Source organism: Oncorhynchus gorbuscha, linkage group LG12, assembly GCF_021184085.1.
Source record: "Oncorhynchus gorbuscha isolate QuinsamMale2020 ecotype Even-year linkage group LG12, OgorEven_v1.0, whole genome shotgun sequence".
Classification (NCBI taxonomy): domain Eukaryota; kingdom Metazoa; phylum Chordata; class Actinopteri; order Salmoniformes; family Salmonidae; genus Oncorhynchus; species Oncorhynchus gorbuscha.
Window position 1 is genome coordinate 34,280,545 of NC_060184.1, and position 25,444 is coordinate 34,305,988.

General features: G+C 44.1%; 1 protein-coding gene across 4 annotated transcripts in view; it reads left to right on the forward strand.

Annotated features, from left to right (window-relative positions):
* rad51b (RAD51 paralog B) overlaps positions 1–25,044 on the forward strand; it is a 57,342-nt gene extending 32,298 nt beyond the window's left edge. For all 4 annotated transcript variants that reach the window (XM_046291941.1, XM_046291940.1, XM_046291939.1 and 1 more), the window contains one exon: positions 24,203–25,044. In XM_046291941.1, the coding sequence (XP_046147897.1) occupies positions 24,203–24,336 (134 nt within the window). In that variant the 3' untranslated portion in view covers positions 24,337–25,044. The remainder of the gene's footprint in view (positions 1–24,202) is intronic.
* Positions 25,045–25,444: the final 400 nt, after the last annotated feature.

The window sequence follows — 25,444 nt, forward strand, 5'->3', positions numbered from 1 at the left end:
AATCTGCGTCAGGTAAAAATCGAAGTAAGCATACGCCAATTAAAACACCTGATTTTTCTGATCCATCTTTCGAATGATGAGGACATTATTCGGCGTTCCAGCGGTGTATTTCATTTACGTGTGACTGGGAATACAAATATGCCTCTGTTGGTCACAGATATGGTATGGGTGTGGATCAGAACCAGTCAGTATCTGATGTGAACACCATTTGACTCATGCAGCGTGACACATCTCTTTCACAGAGTTGATCAGGCTGATGATTGTGGCCTGTGGAATGTTGTCCAACTCCTCTTCAATGGCTGTCCTAAGTTGCTGGATATTGGCGGGAACTGGAACATGCTGTTGTACACATCGATCCAGTTTATCTTTAACATGCTTAATGGGTGACATGTCTGGTGGGTATGCAGGCCATGGAAGAACTGGGACATTTTCAGCTTCCAGGAATTGTTTACTGATCCTTGCGACATGGGGCTGTGCATTATCATGATGGCGGCGGGTGAATGGCACGACAATTGGCCTCAGGATCTCTGTCACATTATCTCTGTGCATTCAAATTGTCATTTGATGAAATGCAATTGTGTTCGTTGTCCGTAGCTTATGCTTGCCCATACCGTAACCCCACCGCCACCATGGGTTCACAACATTGACATCAGCAAACCACTCACCCACACAATGCCATACACATGGTCTGCGGTTGTGAGGCTGGTTGAACGTACTGCTAAATTCTCTAAAATGAAGTTGGTAGAGAAATTGACATTAAATTCTCTGGCGACAGCTCCGGTGGACATTCCTGCAGTCGGCATGCCAACTGCACGCTCCCTCAAAACTTGAGACATCTGTGGCACTACTGTCTTGTGTGACAAACCTGCACATTTTAGTGGCCCTTTATTGTCTCCAGCACAAGGTGCACCTGTGTAATGATCATGCTGTTTAATCAGCTTTTTGATATGCTACACCTGTCAGGTGGATGGATTATCTTTGCAAAGGAGAAATGCTCACTTACAGGGATGTAAAGAAAATTTAGAGAAATAAGCTTTTCGTGCGTATGGAACATTTATGGCAACAATTTACATGTTGCATTTTATATTTTTGTTCAGTATATTTTACCATGTCAGTATATAAACTCAGCAAAAAAAGAAACATCCCTTTTTCAGGACCCTGTCTTTCAAAGACAATTCGTAAAAATCCAAATAACTTCACAGATCTTCATTGTAAAGGGTTTAAACACGGTTTCCCATGTTTGTTCAATGAATCATAAACAATTAATGAACATGCACCTGTGGAACGTTAAGACACTAACAGTTTACAGACGGTAGGCAATTAAGGTCACAGTTATGAAGGTCACTTTCTTCTGACTCTGAAAAACACCAAAAGAAAGACGCCCAGGGTCCCTCATCTGCGTGAACGTGCTTTAGGCATGCTGCAAGGAGGCATGAGGACTGCAGAGGTGGACAGGGCAATAAATGGCAATGTCCGTACTGTGAGATTCTTAACATGGAACCCAAACCGGCTGCGCGCATGCGCCATCGTACGCTATTGTGAATAAATGCATTTTGTCCCCCTCCACCAAACGCGATCATGACATGCAGGTTAAAATATCAAAACAAACTCTGAACCAATAACATTCATTTGGGGACAGGTCGAAAAGCATTAAACATGTATGGCAATTTAGCTAATTAGCTTGCACTTGCTAGCTAATTTGTCCGATTTGGCTAGCTTGCTGTTGCTAGCTAATTTGTCCTGGGATATAAACATTGAGTTGTTATTTGACCTGAAATGCACAAGGTCCTCTACTCTGACAATTAATCCACACATAAAACTGCAAACTGAAATGTTTCTAGTCATCTCTCCTCCTTCCAGGCTTTTTCATCTTTGAACTTATATGGTGATTGGCATCTACACTTTCATAGTATTACCACGACAACAGGTAAAACATTTAATCTTTCAATCACCCACGTGGGTATAATCATTGAGGAGATCGCACATGGGTACCTGCTTCTATAAACCAATGAGGAGATGGGAGAGGCAGGACTTGCAGCGCAATCTGCGTCAGAAATAGGAGTTCTATTTTAGCCCTGGACATCGCAGACACTCGTTGGCGCGTGCAATAATTGAATAACATGGATTTCTAAATTTATTTTGCGATGCTCGCTCACGGGACGTGTCCAGTCTGGTCAGCATGTAAGACATCGTTACAGGGAGACAGAACAGACAGCTGATTGTCCTCGCAGTGGCAGACCGCGTGTAACAACACCTGCACAGGATTGGTACATCCTAACATCACCTGCGGGACAGGTACAGGATAGTAATAACAGCTGCCTGAGTTACACAAGGAATACACAATCCCTCCATCAGTGCTCAGACTGTCCGCAATAGGCTGAGAGAGGCTGGACTGAGGGCTTGTAGGCCTGTTGTAAGACAGGTCCTCACCAGACATCACTGCCAACGACATCGCCTATGGGCACAAACCTACCGTCACTGGACCAGATAGGACTGGCGGCAAGTACTCTTCACAGCGAGTCGCGGTTTTGTCTCACCACGCGTGATGGTTGGGTTCGTGTATATTGTCGAAGGAATGAGCATTGTATACTGGAGCGGGATCGATTTGGAGGTGGAGGGTCTGTCATGGTCTGGGGCTGTGTCACAGCGTCATCGGACTGAGCTTGTTGTCATTGCAGGCAATTTCAACGCTGTGCATTACAGGGAAGACATCCTCCTCCTTCATGTGGTACCCTTCCTGCAGGCTCACCCTGACATGACCCTCCAGCATGACAATGCCACCAGCCATACTGCTTGTTCTGTGTGTGATTTCCTACAAGAAAGGAATGTCAGTGTTCTGCCATGGCCAGCGAAGAGCCCAGATCTCAGTACTATTGAGCACGCCTGGAACCTGTTGGATCAGAGGGTGAGGGCTAGGGCCATTCCCCCCAGAAATGTCAGGGAACTTGCAGGTGCCTTGTTGGAAGAGTGGGGTAACATCTCACAGCAAGAACTGGCAAATCTGGTGCAGTCCATGAGGAGGAGATGCATTGCAGTACTTAATGGCCACACCAGATACTGACTTACTTTTGACCCCTCCTTTGTTCAGGGACACATTATTCCATTTCTGTTAGTCACATGTCTGTGGAACTTGTTCAGTTTATGTCTCAGTTGTTGAATCTTATGTTCATACAAATATTTACACATTTTTATTTTTATTTTTTTATTTCACCTTTATTTAACCAGGTAGGCTAGTTGAGAACAGGTTCTCATTTGCAACTGCAACCTGGCCAAGATAAAGCATAGCAGTGTGAACAGACAACACAGAGTTACACATGGAGTAAACAATTAACAAGTCAATAACACAGTAGAGAAAAAAAGGGGAGTCTATATACAATGTGTGCAAAAATGCATGAGGAGGTAGGCGAATAATTAGAATATTGCAGATTAACACTGGAGTGATAAATGATCAGATGATCATGTACAGGTAGAGATATTGGTGTGCAAAAGAGCAGAAAAGTAAATAAAAACTGTGGGGATGAGGTAGGTGAAAATGGGTGGGCTATTTACCAATAGATTATGTACAGCTGCAGCGATCGGTTAGCTGCTCAGATAGCTGATGTTTGAAGTTGGTGAGGGAGATAAAAGTCTCCAACTTCAGCGATTTTTGCAATTCGTTCCAGTCACAGGCAGCAGAGTACTGGAACGAAAGGCGGCCGAATGAGGTGTTGGCTTTAGGGATGATCAATGAGATACACCTGCTGGAGCGCGTGCTACGGATGGGTGTTGCCATCGTGACCAGTGAGCTGAGATAAGGCGGAGCTTTGCCTAGCATGGCCTTGTAGATGACCTGGAGCCAGTGGGTCTGGCGACGAATATGTAGCGAGGGCCAGCCGACTAGAGCATACAAGTCGCAGTGGTGGGTAGTATAAGGTGCTTTAGTGACAAAACGGATGGCACTGTGATAAACTGCATCCAGTTTGCTGAGAAGAGTGTTGGAAGCAGTTTTGTAGATGACATCGCCGAAGTCGAGGATCGGTAGGATAGTCAGTTTTACTAGGGTAAGCTTGGCAGCGTGAGTGAAGGAGGCTTTTTTGCGGAATAGAAAGCCGACTCTTGATTTGATTTTCGATTGGAGATGTTTGATATGGGTCTGGAAGGAAAGTTTGCAGTCTAGCCAGACACCTAGGTACTTATAGGTGTCCACATATTCAAGGTCGGAACCATCCAGTGTGGTGATGCTAGTCGGGCATGCGGGTGCAGGCAGCGATCGGTTGAAAAGCATGCATTTGGTTTTACTAGTGTTTAAGAGCAGTTGGAGGCCACGGAAGGAGTGTTGTATGGCATTGAAGCTCGATTGGAGGTTAGATAGCACAGTGTCCAATGACGGGCCGAAAGTGTATAGAATGGTGTCGTCTGCATTGAGGTGGATCAGGGAATCGCCCGCGGCAAGAGCAACATCATTGATATACGCAGAGAAAAGAGTCGGCCCGAGAATTGAACCCTGTGGCACCCCCATAGAGACTGCCAGAGGACCGGACAACATGCTCTCCGATTTGACACACTGAACTCTGTCTGCAAAGTAATTGGTGAACCAGGCAAGGCAGTCATCCGAAAAAACGAGGCTACTGAGTCTGCCGATAAGAATATGGTGATTGACAGAGTCGAAAGCCTTGGCAAGGTCGATGAAGACGGCTGCACAGTACTGTCTTTTATCGATGGCGGTTATGATGTCGTTTAGTACCTTGAGTGTGGCTGAGGTGCACCTGTGACCGGCTCGGAAACCAGATTGCATAGCGGAGAAGGTACGGTGGGATTCGAGATGGTCAGTGACCTGTTTGTTGACTTGGCTTTCGAAGACCTTAGATAGGCAGGGCAGAAAGGATATAGGTCTGTAACAGTTTGGGTCCAGGGTGTCTCCCCCTTTTGAAGAGGGGGATGACTGCGGCAGCTTTCCAGTCCTTGGGGATCTCAGACTATATGAAAGAGAGGTTGAACAGGCTGGTAATAGGGGTTGCGACAATTGCGGCGGATAGTTTCAGAAATAGAGGGTCCAGATTGTCAAGCCCAGCTGATTTATACGGGTCCAGGTTTTGCAGCTCTTTCAGAACATCTGCTATCTGGATTTGGGTAAAGGAGAACCTGGAGAGGCTTGGGCGAGGAGCTGCGTGGGTGCCGGAGCTGTTGGCCGAGGTAGGAGTAGCCAGGGGGAAGGCATGGTCAGCCGTTGAGAAATGCTTGTTGAAGTTTTCGATAATCATGGATTTGTCGGTGGTGACCGTGTTCCCTAGCCTCAGTGCAGTGGGCAGCTGGGAGGAGGTGCTCTTGTTCTCCATGGATTTCACAGTGTCCCAGAACTTTTTGGAGTTGGAGCTACAGGATGCAAACTTCTGCCTGAAGAAGCTGGCCTTAGCTTTCCTGACTGACTGCGTGTATTGGTTCCTGACTTCCCTGAACAGTTGCATATCGCCGGGACTGTTCGATGCTATTGCAGTCTGCCACAGGATGTTTTTGTGCTGGTCGAGGGCAGTCAGGTCTGGAGTGAACCAAGGGCTGTATCTGTTCTTAGTTCTGCATTTTTTGAACGGAGCATGCTTATCTAAAATGGTGAGGAAGTTACTCTTAAACAATGACCAGGCATCCTCAACTGACGGGATGAGGTCAATGTCCTTCCAGGATACCCGGGCCAGGTCGATTAGAAAGGCCTGCTCACAGAAGTGTTTTAGGGAGCGTTTGACAGTGATGAGGGGTGGTCGTTTGACTGCGGCACCGTAGCGGATACAGGCAATGAGGCAGTGGTCGCTGAGATCCTGGTTGAAGACAGCGGAGGTGTATTTGGAGGGCCAGTTGGTCAGGATGACGTCTATGAGGGTGCCCTTGCTTACAGAGTTAGGGTTGTACCTGGTGGGTTCCTTGATGATTTGTGTGAGATTGAGGGCATCTAGCTTAGATTGTAGGACTGCCGGGGTGTTAAGCATATCCCAGTTTAGGTCACCTAACAGAACACAAACTCTGAAGCTAGATGGGGGGCAATCAATTCACAAATGGTGTCCAGGGCACAGCTGGGAGCTGAGGGGGGTCGGTAGCAGGCGGCAACAGTGAGACTTATTTCTGGAGAGAGTAATTTTCAGAATTAGTAGTTCGAACTGTTTGGGTATGGACCTGGAAAGTATGACATTACTTTGCAGGCTATCTCTGCAGTAGACTGCGACTCCTCCCCCTTTGGCAGTTCTCTCTTGACGGAAGATGTTATAGTTGGGTATGGAAATCTCTGAATTTTTGGTGGCCTTCCTGAGCCAGGATTCAGACACGGCAAGGACATCAGGGTTAGCAGAGTGTGCTAAAGCAGTGAGTAAAACAAACTTAGGGAGGAGGCTTCTGATGTTGACATGCATGAAACCAAGGCTTTTTCTATCACAGAAGTCAACAAATGAGGGTGCCTGGGGACATGCAGGGCCTGGGTTTACCTCCACATCACCCGCGGAACAGAGAAGGAGTAGTATGAGGGTGCGGCTAAGGGCTATCAAAACTGGTCGCCTAGAGCGTTGGGGACAGAGAATAAGAGGAGCAGGTTTTTGGGCATGGTAGAATATATTCAGGGCATAATGCACAGACAGGGGTATGTTAAGTTTGCTGAAAATAAACGCAGTTGACAATGAGAGGACGTTTTTATTTTTTTGCTGAGTTTATTTGTTGTCAATGTTTTGGCGTCAAACTGGTGGCATTTGTGAAAAAAGTCAATAGTTAGAAAAGTTGCAGATAATGCCATTGTTGATTAGATGCTTTTTTCATTAATTAGACTATTTTCTCTTGATCCATATGCTTTGTCTGCTAGAAACTCATAATATGGACACATATATACAAAATTAATTATAAATATGAATACATTATATATACACTAGTTATTCAAGTATAAATGACCAAAGTTACCATGGATTGCAATAGTTTTTCTGTTAATTACCAAAATTACAGAAGATTCTGCTAACTTTGGTAAATTACTGGTAGCTTTGCAACCCTAGTCTTGCCTCCCACTGTGGAGACCAGAACACAGTGTGTTGTTTGTGGTTGATGTTTTATGTCAGTCACACACTGTACCTATGGAGGGTGTTGGGTTGGTTAATTATGGCCCTATTCATTCGTATTCATTAACCTTTAGTAGTGGTGTCTGTCTGTCAGAGGGCTGGAGTGGTGCTGTTGTTCCTGATGTGTCTGAGGCGCCAGCAGCTGTTCACTGGGATTAGCTCTCTCTCTCTGGTTCTCTCCTTTACAAACATGTATGAATGCACAGTCACCTACACACTCTCGCTCACACACATGTACACACACACACTCACGCTCTGTCTAGCTGACTCTTCTCCCACTCTATTCTCTCTCTGTCTCTCTCCGTCTCTCTCCGTCTCTCTCTGTCTCTCTCTGTCTCTCTCTGTCTCTCTCTGTCTCTCTCTGTCTCTCTCTGTCTCTCTCTGTCTCTCTCTGTCTCTCTCTGTCTGTTTTTCTCCCTCCCTCCCTCGGCCCTGCCACACAGACAGTGCTGCCCTGTGTTGCTCCTGCGGCCTGACCTTTCCAGCCCTGACAGCTGACACGCAGCCCCGTTCCCACACCACACGCCTGTCCTGGCCACATCCTCTGAAGGACCCCCAGCCAACACACACACATGCAAGTACAAGCACACACACACACAGGGACACATGCACACCGACGAGACACACACCCACGTACTGTACACAGGTCGGCCAGCAGCTACTTCCTAATTCCACCGTCAACCACACAGAGAGAAAACTAGCCTATAGCTATTAAACACCAGGGCAGGAAAGATGCAGCCACACAATAGCACCAGCGGCCCCTTTTGAACTCTCTCAGTATTTCCTCAGTTCAACGGGTTTTTTTTCACCTTTATTTAACCAGGTAGGCAAGTTGAGAACAAGTTCTCATTTACAATTGCGACCTGGCCAAGATGAAGCAAAGAAGTTCGACACATACAACGACACAGAGTTACACATGGAGTAAAACAAACATACAGTCAATAATACAGTATAAACAAGTCTATATACGATGTGAGCAAATGAGGTGATAAGGGAGGTAAAGGCAAAAAAAGGCCATGGTGGCAAAGTAAATACAAAATAGCAAGTAAAACACTGGAATGGTAGATTTGCAGTGGAAGACGTTCAATGGGCATTATGTAATTTATTTACTTGAGGGCTGTAGTGATGAAACGGCTATAGGGCTCTGCTGGGAGCCAATGGAAACTACATGTCCTCTTTGTTTCTCACTACTGCATTTCATTGTAAGAGACATTGATTACAGTTTCTTTCTGAGGGCCACCTGAGTTGCTTTGTGTTCCTGTGACCTATGAACTTTGACCCATAAGCATCAGCAGCCTTGTTCCCATAGTAGAGGTCTTGTGCTGTAAATCTCATTCCATGTACAGTACAAGTCAAAAGTTTGGACACACCCACTCAATCAATTAATTTTCTTTATTTTTACTATTTTCTACATTGTAGAATAATAGTGAAGAGATGATCAAAACTATGAAATAACACATGGAATCATGTAGTAACCAAAAAAGTGTTTGACAAATCAAAATATATTTGAGATTCTTCAAAGTAGCCACCCTTTGCCTTGATGACAGCTTTGCAAAGTCTTGGCATTCTCTCAACCAGCTTCACTTGGAATGCTTTTCCAACAGTCTTGAAGGAGTTCCATCATATTGCTGAGCACTTGTTGGCTGCTTTTCCCTCACTCTGCGGTCCAACTCATTCCAAATCATCTCAATTGTGTTGAGGTTGGGTGATTGCAGAGGCCAGGTCATTTGATTAGTGTGATAGTCCCACTAAGCGCAAACCAGATGGGATGGCGTTTCGCTGCAGAATGCTGTGGTAGCCATGCTGGTTAAGTGTGCCTTGAATTTTAAATAAATCACAGACAGTGTCACCAGCAAAGCACCATCACACCTCCTCCTCCATGCTTCACGGTGGAAATCACATGCGGAGATCATCCGTTCACCTAATCTGCGTCTCACAAAGACGCGGTTGGAACCAAAAATCTCAAATTTGGACTCATCAGACCAAAGGACAGATTTCCACTGGTCTAATGTCCATTGCTCTTGTTTCTTGGCCCAAGCAAGTCTCTTCTTGATATTGGTGTCCTTTAGTCATGGCTTATTTTCAGCAATTAGACCATGAGGCCTGATTCACAGTCTCCTCTGAACAGTTGATGTTAAGATGTGGCTGTTACTTAAGTTTTCCGTATTGACTGAACATGAACATGTCTTAAAGTATTGCTAGACTGTTGTTTCTCTTTGCTTATTTGAGCTGTTCTTGCTATAATATGGACTTGGTCTTTTACCAAATAGGGCCATCTTCTGTATACCACCCCTACATGGTCACAACACAGCTGATTGGCTCAAACGCATTAAGAAGGAAAGAAATTCTACAAATGATCTTTTAACAAGCCACACCTGTTAATTGAAATGCATTCCAGGTGACTACCTCATGAAGCTGGTTGAGAGAATGCCAAGAGTGTGCAAAGCTGTCATCAAGGCAAAGGGTGGCTACTTTGTTGGCTGGCTAATTTGTTTTAACACTTTTTTTTCCATTTACTTTATGATTCCATATGTTATTTCATAGTTTTGATTCCTTCACTTTTAGTCTACAATGTAGAAAATTGTCAAAATAAAGAAAAACCCTTGAATGAGTAGGTGTCCAATCTTTTGACTGGTACTGTATGTCAGAGAGACTGAGTTAACAGTGGAGTAGGTGCAAGAGCGGAGCGAAGCAGGCCAGAGGGTGGGGAATAATGGTCCCCCTGTTTGGTCTGTGGCTGTGCGACTTAAGACTCAGCGCGGGGGCAGCGAGGGTAGGGGTAGGGGAGGCAGGAAGCAGGGGAAGCCTACGGGAACACCAATATCCTCTCGGAATTAAATTGCCATGCACCCGCTTTGATCCCTTTGAGAAGGTTTTTTTATTTGGGCCAACTTTCACTTGCCCTCTCCCTCGCCCACCACCCCCTCCTCCTCCTCCCCTTTCACTCCGTTCCATCGACCAACCGCTCCCTCTCTTCATGCTTAACAGCTGGCTGGTGACAGCGCAGTTGTCCAGAGAAGGGTACTGGATGGAAAGGAAGGCACCAGCCAGAGAGTACCTGGGTAGTTGTGGTAGGAAGTGGCGGTTGGGCCGGTTTGATTCACCCCTGCTCTCTCTTTCTCTACCCCTTCTTTTCCCACCCTCTTTTTCTGTCTCTCTGTGTGGTGAGACTTGCAAGCACAGGGCTTGTAGGGATGTGGGTTACTCTGCTATGGTTGTTTCTGTCTGTGTGTGGTCCACCATCACATCTGAAACTGTGACGGGGTCATAGAGGGGGGCGGGGCAGCCATTACACCTAATCTCTGTCACATTCTACACTTCACACTCATTCTGCCGACTCACTGTGGAACTCCGCAATAAGTGGTTTTTCGTAGCATTAGCATTAAAAGAGTAACCTGGTCCCAGATCTGTTTATGCAGTATAGCCAACTCCAAAATTGTCATGGTCAGGCTGAAAAAGTAACCTGGTCCAACATCTGTTTGTGCAGTATAAGCAACTTCCTTGGTCGTATTAGCACTAAAAGAGTAGCCTGTTCCCGGACTTGTTTGTGCAGTATAGCCAACTCCTACATGGTCTTTGTTAATGCCAAACCCATAGGGATTTGTTACACAGCACAAATAGATGTGTCACCAGGCTACTAAATGAGAACACTGAGTGTAATGGTATTAACACGACACATTTAGAAACAATAAAAATGATATGAAACCAGTATATTAACATGAATCGTTCTCTGAAATGAAAACGCTTTCACTTCCTATTACAGATATGCTTCCCTTGAGGTCCTCATGTTGTAATCCCCTCTTTGTTTCTCTACTTTTGGCTCTAGAATGGGGAGACTGACTGAGTGCCCTAGATCAGGGGTTTTCAATCCTCTCCTCTGGGACTCAGACGTTCCATGTATTTGAGCAACTTCAGAGCTAGCACACCTGATTCAACTTGTCAACTAATCATCAAGCCCAGGCGAGTTAGCTCAGGGCTACAACAAAATTGTAAAAAGTCTGGGGGTCTCCGAGGAGAGGTTTGAAAACCACTGCCCTAGATCTCCAGGTCTCTAGTTAGGCTCTCTATGGACAGTCTTGACTGTAATTTACAATCTGAATTTGCCATGATTCTCTTAGCCTGGTCCCGAATCTGTTTGTGCTGTTTTTCCAACTCCTATGTTGTCAATGTCACGTAAAACAGCTCAAACCAATCTGGGACAAGGCTATGATTATTTTATTTTTGTTGTTGTTTGCTAAAGTGGTTAATATGAAATAGTTGAATGAGTTTCAGCCTGCCTGGCTCATAAGACACATCCCAGTCAAACCCTCCTGTGTACTGAGCGGAGACCAGAGTCAACAGTCAGGAGGCACAGAGATCAATGACCAGACTTTTAATTACGCACGTTGTTTTATCTGGGAGAGTGTGTTGAAGTTTTAATTAAGGCCTAGTAGCGCCTCTTCACACATTCATACTGTGTATACACACACACACACACACACACACACACACACACACACACACACACACACACACACACACACACACACACACACACACACACACACACACAAGGGGCCAGACGAGCACCTGTGTTCCCCCTGTCCCATAAGCAGTGTGTTTGCTTTGATGAATGGCCCTCGCCAGCCTGCTTCCAGTTCTGCAGTACATATCTGTCAGGAAGTCTGTTGCCAGTGTGTCCTCTCCATGAGATTATGAGTAATAAGAAGGGATTTGTATACATGCCTTTTAAATCTTATATCCGGACTGTGTGTGTGTGTGTGTGCGCTAGAAATGTATAGAGCAGGGTTCCCCAACTGGCGCTCCTCCAAACCCCAAGAGCTCCAAAACCATCCGCTCAAGAAAATATCGGCCCGTGTCTAAATCTAGTTGATGATCCCTGATATAGAGAGACTTGGTCTGTGTTCATAAGATTACTTTATTGGCCAATGGCAACTTGTCTTCTGCTTTATTCCAATCACATATGAGTCCTTCTCACTGTGCTTCATTCCACTCAAACGTCAATACTATAAAACTGCACATGACATTGCTATTAGCAATTGAGCCCTCATGAATTCTAATGCTAGTTAGATACACGGTGTAGTATTTGTCCGACAAAATGTCATCTTGAGCATATTAGCAGAACTGACAAATTTTGGAGAGGAAGGGGGAAAAGTTATGGAGAAAGTAGAGTGAAACAGAAAAGAGTAACAGAAAATGTAATAAGACTAGAAGTCTAGCGAAGGGCAGGGAAGAGTTAAGTCTGTTTCCTGGAGGAGAATAAATTAAAAGTGGCTCGTAATCACATTGCTGGAATGCAGTCAGTGTACACTGTTAAACACTCCCTAAGCCCTGGCTCCACTTCACTCTCTCAGCACTCCACACAAAGACCTCTTTGTTCTCCTCTCCCTCGTCTTATAAAGAAATGCCCCCCCCCCCCCTTCTCTCTTTTATTTATTTCCTTCTCTCTCAATCTCTGTTCTGCTCTCTCTGTCTCAGCTCTCGTCTCGTTCGTTCTGTTACACTTCTATACTCATTTTATTGGGCGCCCCCCCCAATGTCTTCTCTATCTAAGCCCTCTGTAGTTGTTCCCCTCTCCTTCTTACACTTCAAAAGATAATATTTCTCCCCAAATTTCTAGAGGGTTTGAATAGTCCCAAGGTTGCTGCTGCTGCATATTGAGAAAGACTATCTTGGGAGAGAAAATAAGGTGAGGGAGGGGAAATGAAAAAGAGAGAATATTTTCGGACCCCCTAGCAGCGCAAGGAATCTGGTGGACTTTAATCTCCTGTGCCAGAGAGAGAAAGCGAGAGACGGAGAAAGAGAGGACCAGGGTAGTTAAGACCACTCACATGAATAGAGGGGTCATAAAAACGAGCACTGAGGAGAAACGGGGTCAAACCTGGAGAGAGAAAGGGGATATTGAAGACTGCAGTTGGAGTAAGGGGAGGGATAGTTATAACTATAGCCTGGGGTTGAGAGGGAAACAAAGATTGTAGTGGGAATACTGTTTCACGTACTGACTCCCACACAATACGGTGTTGTAGGCTGCTTTTGTCCGTACGTCCAGTGTGTTGATGACCACTTCTGTTTACAGTACGAGTATTTTTATAGCCTGGGTGTGTGACCTCTCACATGCTGTTCATTTAGTGTTACTCTGATGTGTGAATGGGTGGTTTTCATCACTACACATCAGTAGCTAGCTTGCTCTCCAGTTTAGACAGCTGCTGCTCAGTATTCCCTCCACATAGTCATGGGGACATAAGTGTGTGTGGTAGAGGGAGAGACGTGTGTGTGTGTGTAACATTTTATTATAAACACAGAAAGCAGCATTTAAACACATTGGGCTCTATGGCTTCGGTTCACTTCTCAGTCATTCCTGGAGCAGTGGTTTATGCCATACGCAGGTGTTCAGACATTTTGTCAATATCTATCTGTGCCCAGACAAACACCTCAGATACGTATGTACTTGTGTGTGTTTATATACATGTGTGTGTGTGTGTGTGTGTGTGTGTGTGTGTGTGTGTGTGTTGGAAGTTGGAACCCCACTCCCCAAAATGAGTCACCCTCTATCGCAGCTGCAACCCTCCCAGGACTGTGTGTTCCCCTGGCAGCCAAGTGCATCACATGTACTAACACACTAATAACCACAGCCGTAAAAGACAAATAAATGTACCACCTACTCCGTTAAATATGACTCAGAACCTGGACATAACATCGTGGTGCTTTCACAAGAGAGGTTATGTGGGGAAATGAGCATGGGGTAGTGTTCATTACCTCACACCCTAGTAAAATTTTAAAAACAAAAATGAGCATTTCTTATTAGAAAAATCCAGGTCGTCCCACCATGTTTCAGTACTTTAAAAAAAGTATGTTTGGTGCCTAATGAACATGACAATGGTGTAAGTATCTAGTCATCTGTCATCCTTGGGCAAAACAGAATGAGATGTTGTCATTGAGTACAAGCATGTGTGAGTTCTGAAGTGGGTGTCTTTTGCACAAACTCACTCAGTCAACTGTTAAAACAAAAACCACATTGGTGATGGTTTCAATGCTTTGGTTATACACTAAGTATACAAAACATTAAGAACACCTGTTCTTTCCATGGCATAGACTGACCTGTTGAATCGAGGTGAAAGCAATGAGGTGTAATTGATGTCACTGGTTAAATCCACTTAATTCACTGTAGATGAAGGGGAGGAGACCGGTTAAAGAAGGATTTTTAAGCATTGAGACAATTGAGACATGGATTGCGTATGTGTGCCATTCAGAGGGTTAATGGGCAATTAAAAAGATTTATCCGCCTTTGAATGGGGTATGTTAGTAAGTGCCAGGCGCACCGGTTTGTTTTCAAGAACTGCAACGCAGCTGGGTTTTTTGCGCTCAACAGTTTCCCGTGTGTATCATGAATGGTCCATCACCCAAAGGACGGACATCCAGCCAACTTTTCACAACTGTGGTTTGCATTGGAGTCATGATAGGCCAGCATCCCTGTGGAACGCTTTTGACACCTTGTACAGTCCATGCCCTGATGAATTGAGGCTGTTCTGAGGGGGTGCAACTCAATATTAGGAAGGTGTTCCTAATGTATGGTGTACTCAGTGTATATTACATTTACATTTACATTTAAGTCATTTAGCAGACGCTCTTATCCAGAGCGACTTACAAATTGGTGCATTCACCTTATGACATCCAGTGTCCTTGGTATGATAATCAAAGAAAATGGGATGCCTTTTCTGTTACTTCTTCATCCGTACGGAAAGACAGTGGTCAAAGCCGACCTGTAGTTGAGTTGCAGCCGAAATGTAAAGTAAAGTTAATTAATGTTTGAACCTATTATTTTGTTATGAAAACAGTCATAAATAAAGTATTGTTTTACTTGAAGGCTGAGAGCTGTGCCTTATTTTATAAAAAATAATTTCTCCCAACATATGTACGGTGTATGTGTTTGTGTGTGTGTTAAGGTTGGGCGATTGTGTACAATCCTACATCGCCCGATTGCACCCCATAGCGATCCTCGATAGTCGATCGCTATTGGGGGGGGAAATGGAAATATAAAGTTCATTTGGAAAGTAATAAATCTATTTTTAAAAGCATTCATGATTTGTGTAAATGTAATATACTAACTATTACTCTTGTTAAAAATATGAAATGGTATTACATTTGGTGAAGAGCACATTATGACTTGTTTAGGACTCGAAACTCAAAGTTTAGTACTTGATTTGATACTTGTCGGTCTTGACTTGGGACTTGAGTGGTGAGACTTGAGACTTACTTGTGACTTGTAAAACAATGACTTGGTCCCACCTCTTATCTACTACCAATCAATTTTGCTGTCGATAATTCTAATGTTATAACTTCTAATAGTAACTGTATCCAATGGGAGAGAGGTGGTTGCCGTCTTAGAGCCAAAAAATGTTTAATTTTTCATGACTGCCAGCAGTAATCTTACATTTAACATTACATTTAAGTCATTTAGCAGACGCTCTTATCCAGAGCGACTTACAAATTGGTGCATTCACCTTATGACATCCAGTGGAACAGCCACTTTACAATAGTGCATCTACATATTTTAAGGGGGGAGGGGGTGAGAAGGATTACTTTATCCTATCCTAGGTATTCCTTAAAGAGGTGGGGTTTCAGGTGTCTCCGGAAGGTGGTGATTGACTCCGCTGTCCTGGCGTCGTGAGGGAGTTTGTTCCACCATTGGGGAGCCAGAGCAGCGAACAGTTTTGACTGGGCTGAGCGGGAACTGTACTTCCTCAGTGGTAGGGAGGCGAGCAGGCCAGAGGTGGATGAACGCAGTGCCCTTATTATATATGGGATCTATGTATATGGGATCCCGAGTGGCGCAGAGGTCTAAGGCACTGCATGTCAGTGCAAGAGGCGTCACTACAATCCCTGGTTCGAATCCAGGCTGTATCACATCTGGCTGTGATAGGGGTCCCATAGGGCGGCGCACAATTGGCCCAGCGTTGGCCGGGCAAGGCCGTCATGGTAAATAAGAATTTGTTCTTAACTGACTTGCACATAAATTGAATGAAATTACACAACCACTTTTTTTCTCTCCATATTTAGGCACAGTGTTTGGTGTTTACCAAACACACACACACACTTTCACACACACACACATTTATTTTATTGTCCTTGTGGGGACCAAACAATTGATTCCATTTCGAAATCTTATTTTCCTTAACCTAACCTTAACCCTAAGGCTAAAACAGCCGTTTTCCTTATGGGGGGGCTGGTGAAATGTCCCTACTTTTCCTTGTTTTACTATCCTTGTGAGGACTTCTGGTCCCCACAAGGATAGTAAAACCAAAAACACATACACTCACACACAACCAAACTCACAGGGGAAATGGAGTGTTTATGAATCATCCTAGTTTCATTTTGGCTCCCATTCGATGAGCTCTAATTTGAATCATACGAGCCAGCCCTGTTCAGTTTCACAGTGACTAATGACTATACCCTAAGCGTTATGTTAGCCTGGCACACAGAGAGAGCATCAGCGCAGGCCACGTTATGTTATGGGCCCTTTTGTTCTTCTCCCTGCTGCTCCATGAGCCACAACACAACAACCGATTCAACATGACATCGGAAGGGAGAGATGTTTTCTAAAGATGGCCTATTTAATTCGGGCTGAGGAGGAGCGAGGAGTTTATTAGCAGCAGACCTGGGTTCAAATACTATTTGAAATCCTTTTAAATTCTTTATCTGCGCTTGTTTGAATTTGCCTGTCTCAATGGAACCAATAGAAAAGTAGTTCAAGTAAAACCTCACCCACCTGGCACTCTGGCAGGCTAGTGCAAACAATCAACATGTTTAAAAATTTCTGAATAGTACTTGAACCCAGGTGTTCTTATTAGTAGCCCAGACAGACGGCAGCAGCATAGCGGAGCTGCAATGTTCTTCTGTAACCCAGCGTGGTCCAACGCCTCCCATTAGAGGCACATAGATAAACATGAAACAAAAGGGGCCTTGGCTTGGCTGACTCAATGTTTCCAGCGGGCCTAAGGGGTAGAGGGTGGGAGGAGTGGGGTAGGGGAGTACCGGGGAGGGGGGAAAAACACAACCGCACGGCCCAGAAGAGTCTCTAGCTGCCTGGGATACAAGCTCCAAGCACACTCATTATTAGCAATCAGAGGCTGTGGATCTGGAACCCTTTAGCTGCTCTCTTGCTGCAGTTCTGGAGCTCCGCAAGGGTCAAGCTCCCATGACTGGCTGAATCTCTGCGCTGAGAAGTTGAACTGCGTGCCGAGTGGTAATAGCCCCTCTGTAATTTAGCAGTTTGATTTGATTATTGGTGAGGTTTGTCTTGGGCCCGGGCCTGTGAAACTGAGAGAGAGAGAGAAGGGGCTATTTACTATTATGTAAGACTTCAAACAGGCGGAGTGCTCAGTCCAGCAGAGAACCAGAGAGGCTTGGAGGATGGTGGTGGGAGTGTTGTTAGTCCCCCTCTCTGTGTGTGTGCCTAGGGATAACACCCTGCTACAGTATAGCCCTAGGCTCCTATAGGCCCCATGTTGTTACCAGAGACTGGCCAGCAGAGAGCTTGGCGGAGGCTGCTGGGGCGGAGATGGACTTGGCTCAGCTCCAGCAGGAGGGCCCCGCGCCCTGCGTTACTTTATACAGCGGCAAGTTTTACCAAGGTGTTCATTTCAAGACTCCCCTTTATCTCCTTCCCTGATCCCGACTGTCTCCGTCTGAGGGGCCATAAATGAAAGGTGGAGAGGTTGATACAGGAGCCCCCTCTGACAGACAGATGCAGAGCTCCTGTTCTGTTCCCCATCCCCTATCGCTGATATGGACTCCTGCCTGCAGATCGCTTTCTATCGCTCATCTCCCTATGACACACACCATCTCATTTTTCTTGAATTCCACTTTCCTCCTAATATGTAATCTCTGCTTCCCACAATGCCCTGTAGAGGAGAAGAGAGGATCTGTCATCCTCCATCCGAGTTGTTATTCTCTCTAGTGCCTCACTACTAGTGACCCATTTTGTCTTGTTTCACTTCTTTTTGGAAGGGGGAAAAAGTCCGTCATAAGCAAATCCTCCATAACTATCTTGACTCATCTCTGGGCCTGTTTATGAGTGTGGTTGTGTTGAAATAACTATCTAGTGTTTCCAGATTTCTATGAAATATGATCTATAATTCATTATAATATGAGGGCAATAGTTTTCTTTAAAAAAATGATTAATTACGTATGTTAAAAAGCTGCTTTTCTGTGTTGGAAGGGTGTGGGCGTATACTGGTCATTACAAATATTCTTGTGAATAGACTGCTGATTGGCCAGCTCATCCTTCTCAGGAGGATGACCTCATCCTTGATGAGTAAATGGCAATAAAAACATTTTTAGTTACAGGTTTGAAGTGGGGTTTTTGAAGTGCTTTGGCCACAGTCAATAATATTATTTGGGGATGAATTAACAGAATGTGAACTTTCAAAAGTGAGATTTTCATTGTACAGTTGCTTTAAAACGCCGTAAAAATGCATTTGAGCTGCCTCAGTTATGACTCGAACTGTGATTGTAATCACAGGCCGAGCAGCACAGAGAGAGAGAGAGGCAGTGAAACGGAACATTAAATGCACATGAAGTTTATCTCACTGCTGGAGTGAACCATTTCTTCCTCGTCACCCCCCAGCAGTCACTTCTGCTTTGGTACAACCCAACCATTGTTTGAAAGTCTAGATAGAAAAATTGAGGCCTGAAACACAGAGGGCTGTTTCGAGAAGAACATTTACCAGGCATTTGGGGACCGCCAGACTAGTTTTGTCTGTATTTATTGTTTGCTTATCTTTCGTGTGTATTTGTCTCAGGGAGGGCATAGCAGCGTGCTGTATGATAGTCTTGGAAGGTCAAGAGGTCAGATTCTGGGGACTGAAATAAGGGGGCGTGTGACAATGATGTCATGGAAACTCATTGAGGTGAGTGTCATGATTTGAATTTTTTTTTATTTGCTCTTCTAACAGTGTATTCAGAACTTTGCTATCATGTTAGCTAGCTATGTAGCCTACGCTAGCCTAGTATAGCAGGTTGATTATTTTGCTTTTCACTCGCGTAAGCCTACATCCTAACTGAAAGCCCTTGACTTGTCTGATAATCAATGCGATTTTGTTTCACTGAATCTCTGTTTGTATATTTGGTTATTTGATCTGTCTGGGCAAATAATTGGAGGTGGCAGCTCATCTATTTGTTTGCTAATATCTGATCAGACAGATTTAGCATGCTATGTAGCATAAATCAAGTGTATTATTGGCTCGTGCATAGGCAACTCGAAAAGCCCCCGGAGGTTTTGAAATCTGAACACGAGACTCACATTGTTTTGAAGTGTATAGATCACTATTATTTTCAGTGCATATCTTAAAAGAAGATGGTCCCAATTGAACACCCTAAGCTACACCCCGGCAGTGGTGGAAAAAGTATCCAACTGTCATACTTGGGTAAAAATACAGATAACTTAATAGAAAATGTCTCAAGTAAAAGTCACTCAGTAAAGTTCTACTTGAGTAAAAGTATTTGGTTTAAAATATGCTCAAGTATCAAAAGTAAAAGTATAAATCATTTCAAATTCCTTATATTAAGCAAAACAGATGGCACCATTTTCTTGTTTTTTAAATTTACAGAAAGCCACTGGCACACAATTTACAGACGAAGCATGTGAGTGTTTATTGAGTCCAGTTGATAAGTGTGTGAATTGGACTCTTTTCCTGTCCTGCTAAGCATTCAAAATGTAACGAATACTTTTGGGTGTCAAGGAAAATGTATGGAGTAAAAAGTACAATATTTTCTTAAGGAATGTAAGTGAAATAAAAGTAGTCAAAAATATAAAAAGTAAGGACAGATAACCCCAAAAGTAGTACTTTAAAGTATTTTTACTTAAGTACTTTACACCACTGTGCCCAGGTGTAGCTCATAGAAGGGCTTATGCCCAGGTGGTGCAACAGGTAAAAAAAATTGGCCCGACATAGAGCTCATTTTACGTCAGACCTAGAGTTGCGACCAACTGGTGCAACCGGCCTCTGTGGTGGACAAAGTCAATAAATCTCCTCTGGAAACTGGAATGACACTCATGTGTTCCCCTCTATCTTCTTCTTATCAAGTGCCCCCCCTCTTAGACTTTTCACTCCATCCTCATAGACCAGTCTACTCCATTTCCCCCACATCTCAACGGTTTCCACTCAGTGTGGCTGTGAGAGGGAGTTGTTTAATGTTCTGTATGTTTCTTGCATCATCAAATTGTATTTGTCACATGCGCCGAATACAACAGGTGTAGTAGACCTTACCGTGAAGTGCTTACTATATATATATATATATGCCATTTAGCAGACGCTTTTATCCAAAGCGACATACTTACAAGCCCTTAACCAACAATGTAGTTCAAGTAATAGTGTTAAGTATAAAATATTTACTAAATAAACTATAGTAAAAAGTAACACGGTACCGAGTCAATGTGCAGGGATACAGGTTAGTCGGGGTAATTTGTACATGTAGATAGGAGTAAAGTGACTATGCATAGATAAAAAACCGTGAGTAGTAGCAACAAGGGGGGTCAATGTAAATTGTCTGGGTGGCAATTTGATTAATTGTTCAGCAGTCTTATGGCTTGGGGGTAGAAGCTGTTAAGGAGCCTTTTGGACCTAAACTTTGAGCTCCGGTACCATTTGCCGTGCGGCAGTAGAGAGAATAGTCTATGACTTGTGTGACTGGAGTTTTTGACAATTTTTTGGGGCCTTCCCCTGACACCGCTTAGTATATAGGATCTGGATGGCAGGAAGCTTGGCCCCAATGATGTACTGGGCCGTACGCACTACTCTCTGTAGCGCCTTAGTCGGGTGCCAAGCAGTTGCCATACCAGGCAGTGATGCAATCCGTCAGGATGCTCTCGATGGTGCAGCTGTAGAACTTTTTGAGGATCTGGGGAACCATGCCAAGTCTTTTCAGTCTCCTTAGGGGGAAAAGGTGCCCTCTTCATGATTGTCGTGGTGTGTTTGGACCATGATAGTTTGTTGGTGCTGTGGACACCAAGGAACTTAACTCTCGATCCACTCCAATACAGCCCTGTCAATGTGAATGGGGGCGTGTTTGGCCCTCCTTTTCCTGTAGTCCAGGATCAGCTCCTTTGTCTTACTCACGTTGAGGGAGAGGTTGTTGTGCTGGCACCACACTGCCAGGTCTCTGACCTCCTCCCTATAGGCTGTCTCATTGTTGTCGGTGATCATGTTACTTTCTAAATGTAATCAGCATCCGAATCGGGGCGGATCCTGGGGGCATTCTCCAGGGGCCTTGTACGACCCATACTGTAAGTGGACCATCTCACAGTTATAGCAATGGATGTAGCTATACAAGACAAATATTAGACAAAGCGATCAGCAGACATGCAGTAGAGCGATAATTTATAAACCAGGATTTCCCATGGATACAGTTGTGATTCAGTGCTCCTTACTTCCTGGTGTCTAGGGACGTCTGTGATAGAAACAGAAACAGGTGGGGAACGGCTGGGTTTGGTCCAGGCAGGGTTCAGAATAATCTCCTGGGCTCCTCATTGTCCTCAGTCCTGCTGCTTCCCTTTAGGATTGACTTCTCCCAAAAGGCCTTTTGTTCTCAGGACAATCGCCTGTGATTATGATTTCTGCCCTTTTCTGGAGCAAGATCATCTTTTGAGATTAAAGAAGACAGTTTTTATCGTTATCAAAAGCTAAATGTGGGCCGGGTGAATCGGGGCGGCATTGTGGTGGCAGTACACTGGTTGGGTAAGGTGTTGTCATTTGAAGACATGGTGTCTTCGTTAGTAGGTTAGATACAGTAGATTTGAGAAAAATTTGCGGTGAGTTGCAACAAAATAATCGCTCTCCATCATTGTAACCACGCCTAGTCTAAACATTCAGGTGTTTATCACCTTTTGAACCTCCTCCTAGCTCCTCAGAAGTAGCAGGGTTAGGGAGAAACTGATTATATGTCATCTGAATTTTAAAAATGTAAACAAACTAATCACTTATGTTAGCAGATTTTGTGTGCGTTTGTAATCAGATACTTTTGAAACTAGATTACTTCTTATATTACTTTTAAAATCAGAAAGGATATTAATAAATTGACATCTTTCTGTTTTCTCAATTCCATTCAATATTGAAAAAAGGCTCAAGTTTAAGTTTGTTCCATTGGAGCGAGTCTGACCAGTCAGAGACCAACCACTGATGACATTCCAAATGCATTTGATGGGTCCTTTTTGTCTTCTTCTTCTTATGCATTTTAAGGGAAAAGTAATCCGATTATGTTACTGAGTTTGGGTAATCCCAAAATTATGTTACTGATTACAATTTTGGACAGGTAACTAGTAACTAACAGATTACATTTAGAAAGTAACCTACCCAACCCTGTCTACCAGAAACACACCTAACAGAAACACCATGGATAAGTAATGAAAAGGAAAGTTAGCCTAGCTCCACAATTACTCCTCACCTGTCTAAACTGCATACAGTACACTTTGACAAGTTAAATATGCATTTGGTCAGTTTTGTCCATTTCACATCATGCAGTCAAACAGACGTACTGCTGTTTGTCATGGTCTGTAGCCGCACTGTGCTTTCTGAACCCAGCTCCTCTCCCCTTGAGGAATGGATAAGGATTATGGCAAAACAAAGATATTTTATAAAAATACCCTCGACGACGTCCATGGGTATCTCAGTAATCAATCCCCTATTTTTCTTTTGGGCCAGGTTTTGTTTTACATAGTCTGTTTTGGATCAGCGTTTTCTGTAAATGTTTCACACGAGCCCATATCGGTCCCTGACTCCCTACCAATATTACATTTTTTACATTTAAGTCATTTAGCAGACGCTCTTATCCAGAGCGACTTACAAATTGGTGCATTCACCTTATGACATCCAGTGGAACAACCACTTTACAATAGTGCATCTAAATATTTTAGGGGGGGGGGGGTGAGAAGGATTACTTTATCCTATCCTAGGTATTCCTTAAAGAGGTGGGGTTTCAGGTGTCTCCGGAAGGTGGTGATTGACTCCGCTGTCCTGGCGTCGTGAGGGAGTTTGTTCCACCATTGGGGAGCCAGAGCAGCGAACAGTTTTGACTGAGCTGAGCGGGAACTGTACTTCCTCAGTGGTAGGGAGGCGAGCAGGCCAGAGGTGGATGAACGCAGTGCCCTTATTTGGGTGTAGGGCCTGATCAGAGCCTGGAGGTACTGAGGTGCCGTTCCCCTCACAGCTCCGTAGGCAAGCACCATGGTCTTGTAGCGGATGCGAGCTTCAACTGGAAACCAGTGGAGAGAGCGGAGGAGCGGGGTGACGTGAGAGAACTTGGGAAGGTTGAACACTAGACGGGCTGCGGCGTTCTGGATGAGTTGTAGGGGTTTAATGGCACAGGCAGGGAGCCCAGCCAACAGCGAGTTGCAGTAATCCAGACGGGAGATGACAAGTGCCTGGATTAGGACCTGCGCCGCTTCCTGTGTGATGCAGGGTCGTACTCTGCGGATGTTGTAGAGCATGAACCTACAGGAACGGGCCACCGCCTTGATGTTAGTTGAGAACGACAGTTTGTTGTCCAGGATCACGCCAAGGTTCTTAGCGCTCTGGGAGGAGGACACAATGGAGTTGTCAAGACGACACGCTCTAAACTACACAATTATCTTGGATACGAAGACAGCAAAGACAACTATGTAGCTAGCTAACACTACACTAATCAAGTCGTTCAGTTGAGTGTAATAGTTTCTACAGTGCTGCTATTCGGTAGACGGTGGACGTATGCTAGCTGGCTAGCTGCTGGGCAGATAGCAGTGTAGACTACATTAGGACGACGAAATATGAAGTTGCAATAGAAGTGCTGACTGTTTCACTTTGTTGTCCTCTTTCTTTTCCTTTTTCTTCTGTCCTTCTTTTGTCCTTATTTTGTCTTCCTTTCTTCTGTTAACTAGATATTTATAATATGGTAACCTATTGAAACAAACAAATGACCAGCAATTTCCTCAAGCCCCAGGCTGTCGCCGAGAGAACTCGTGATGGGGGGTATTTGTCATTCAGAATAAAACTCAGATGGACGAGTAAATAAGAAAATCCATATACACTGGTAATGTAATACCTCGCTTCTGTTGTTTCAGTGAGACCCAGATCTATTACATACTAAGGGCCCTGTATTGTGTTTTCTAGGAAATGATGATAACCAGGAAGTGTTGCATCAAGGCACAGACCCGGGCCTCCAGCCGATCAGAGTGAGGACAGGATTCAACTACAACCTGACACAAGCCAATCCTGCTGCCGTTGGCCATCTGAAGCGTCTTTGACTCTGGGAACTGTGTGTGTGTGTGTCAGGGCTCTACAGTGCTACCATTTTGGGGGCATATGCTCCTAAATATTTTGCTGTGCTACCAGGAATTTTAATTTGGGAATTCCAATGCCCATAGAAAACAAATCACCCAAGTAATAATTGTTGTTATGATTTCTCCGCAGCCTCAGTAGTATGCAAACATGGTGGCACAGAAAGAAAGGAAAATAGCTTTTTTAGGAGATGAGGATTCATATAGACCCAATGTATATGGAACGGTGTTTGGGTCTTTGCGTGTCAAAAAAGATACAAGTCAAATAACGCTATTTGACGTATCACGTAACGCTAACACAATTTGACACGTCAAATAGGCTTGTTGACCAATCAGGACCTGAATATGACTACACGTCACATAATAATTGAACACGTTCAGTAATGTTTTACGTGGTTATTACACATTGATTACACAATCACCGCTGAACATAAAATAGCTAGCTAGCTGATGGATGCAAACAATGTTCTTTGCCAAAAACATAGCAAAATGACATCCGTTTCAGTAGCTATAGTTAACTATCTAGCTAGGTGGTGTCATCTAAAATACTCCTAATTTATAAGACAGTTCTTATTTGATTAATGGTGGTTGGACGCACCTATGTGAAGCTAGCCACAATAGTGGAATTGGCAGTTCGCCTTCAAAAATGAAATGTTATTTGTCACATGCGCCAAATACAACACCTTACAGTGAAATGCTTACTTACAAGCCCTTAACCAACAATGCTTTAAGAAGTTAAGAAAAACGTGTTAAATAGAAAAAAAGAAAAGCATTTTTTTTGTCCATTTAAAATAACATCAATTTGATCAGAAATACAAAGTATACATTGTAAATGACTATTGTAGCTGGAAATGGATGATTTCTGATGAAATACAGAGGCGTACAGAGGCCTATTATCAGCTACCATCACTCCTGTGTTCCAATGGCACGTGTTAGCTAATACAAGTTTATCATTTTTAAAGGCAAATTGATAATTAGAAAACCCTTTTGCAATTATGTTAGCACACCTGAACTTGTTCTGAAGCAATAAAACTTGCCTTCTTTAGACAAGTTGAGTATCTGGAGCATCAGCATT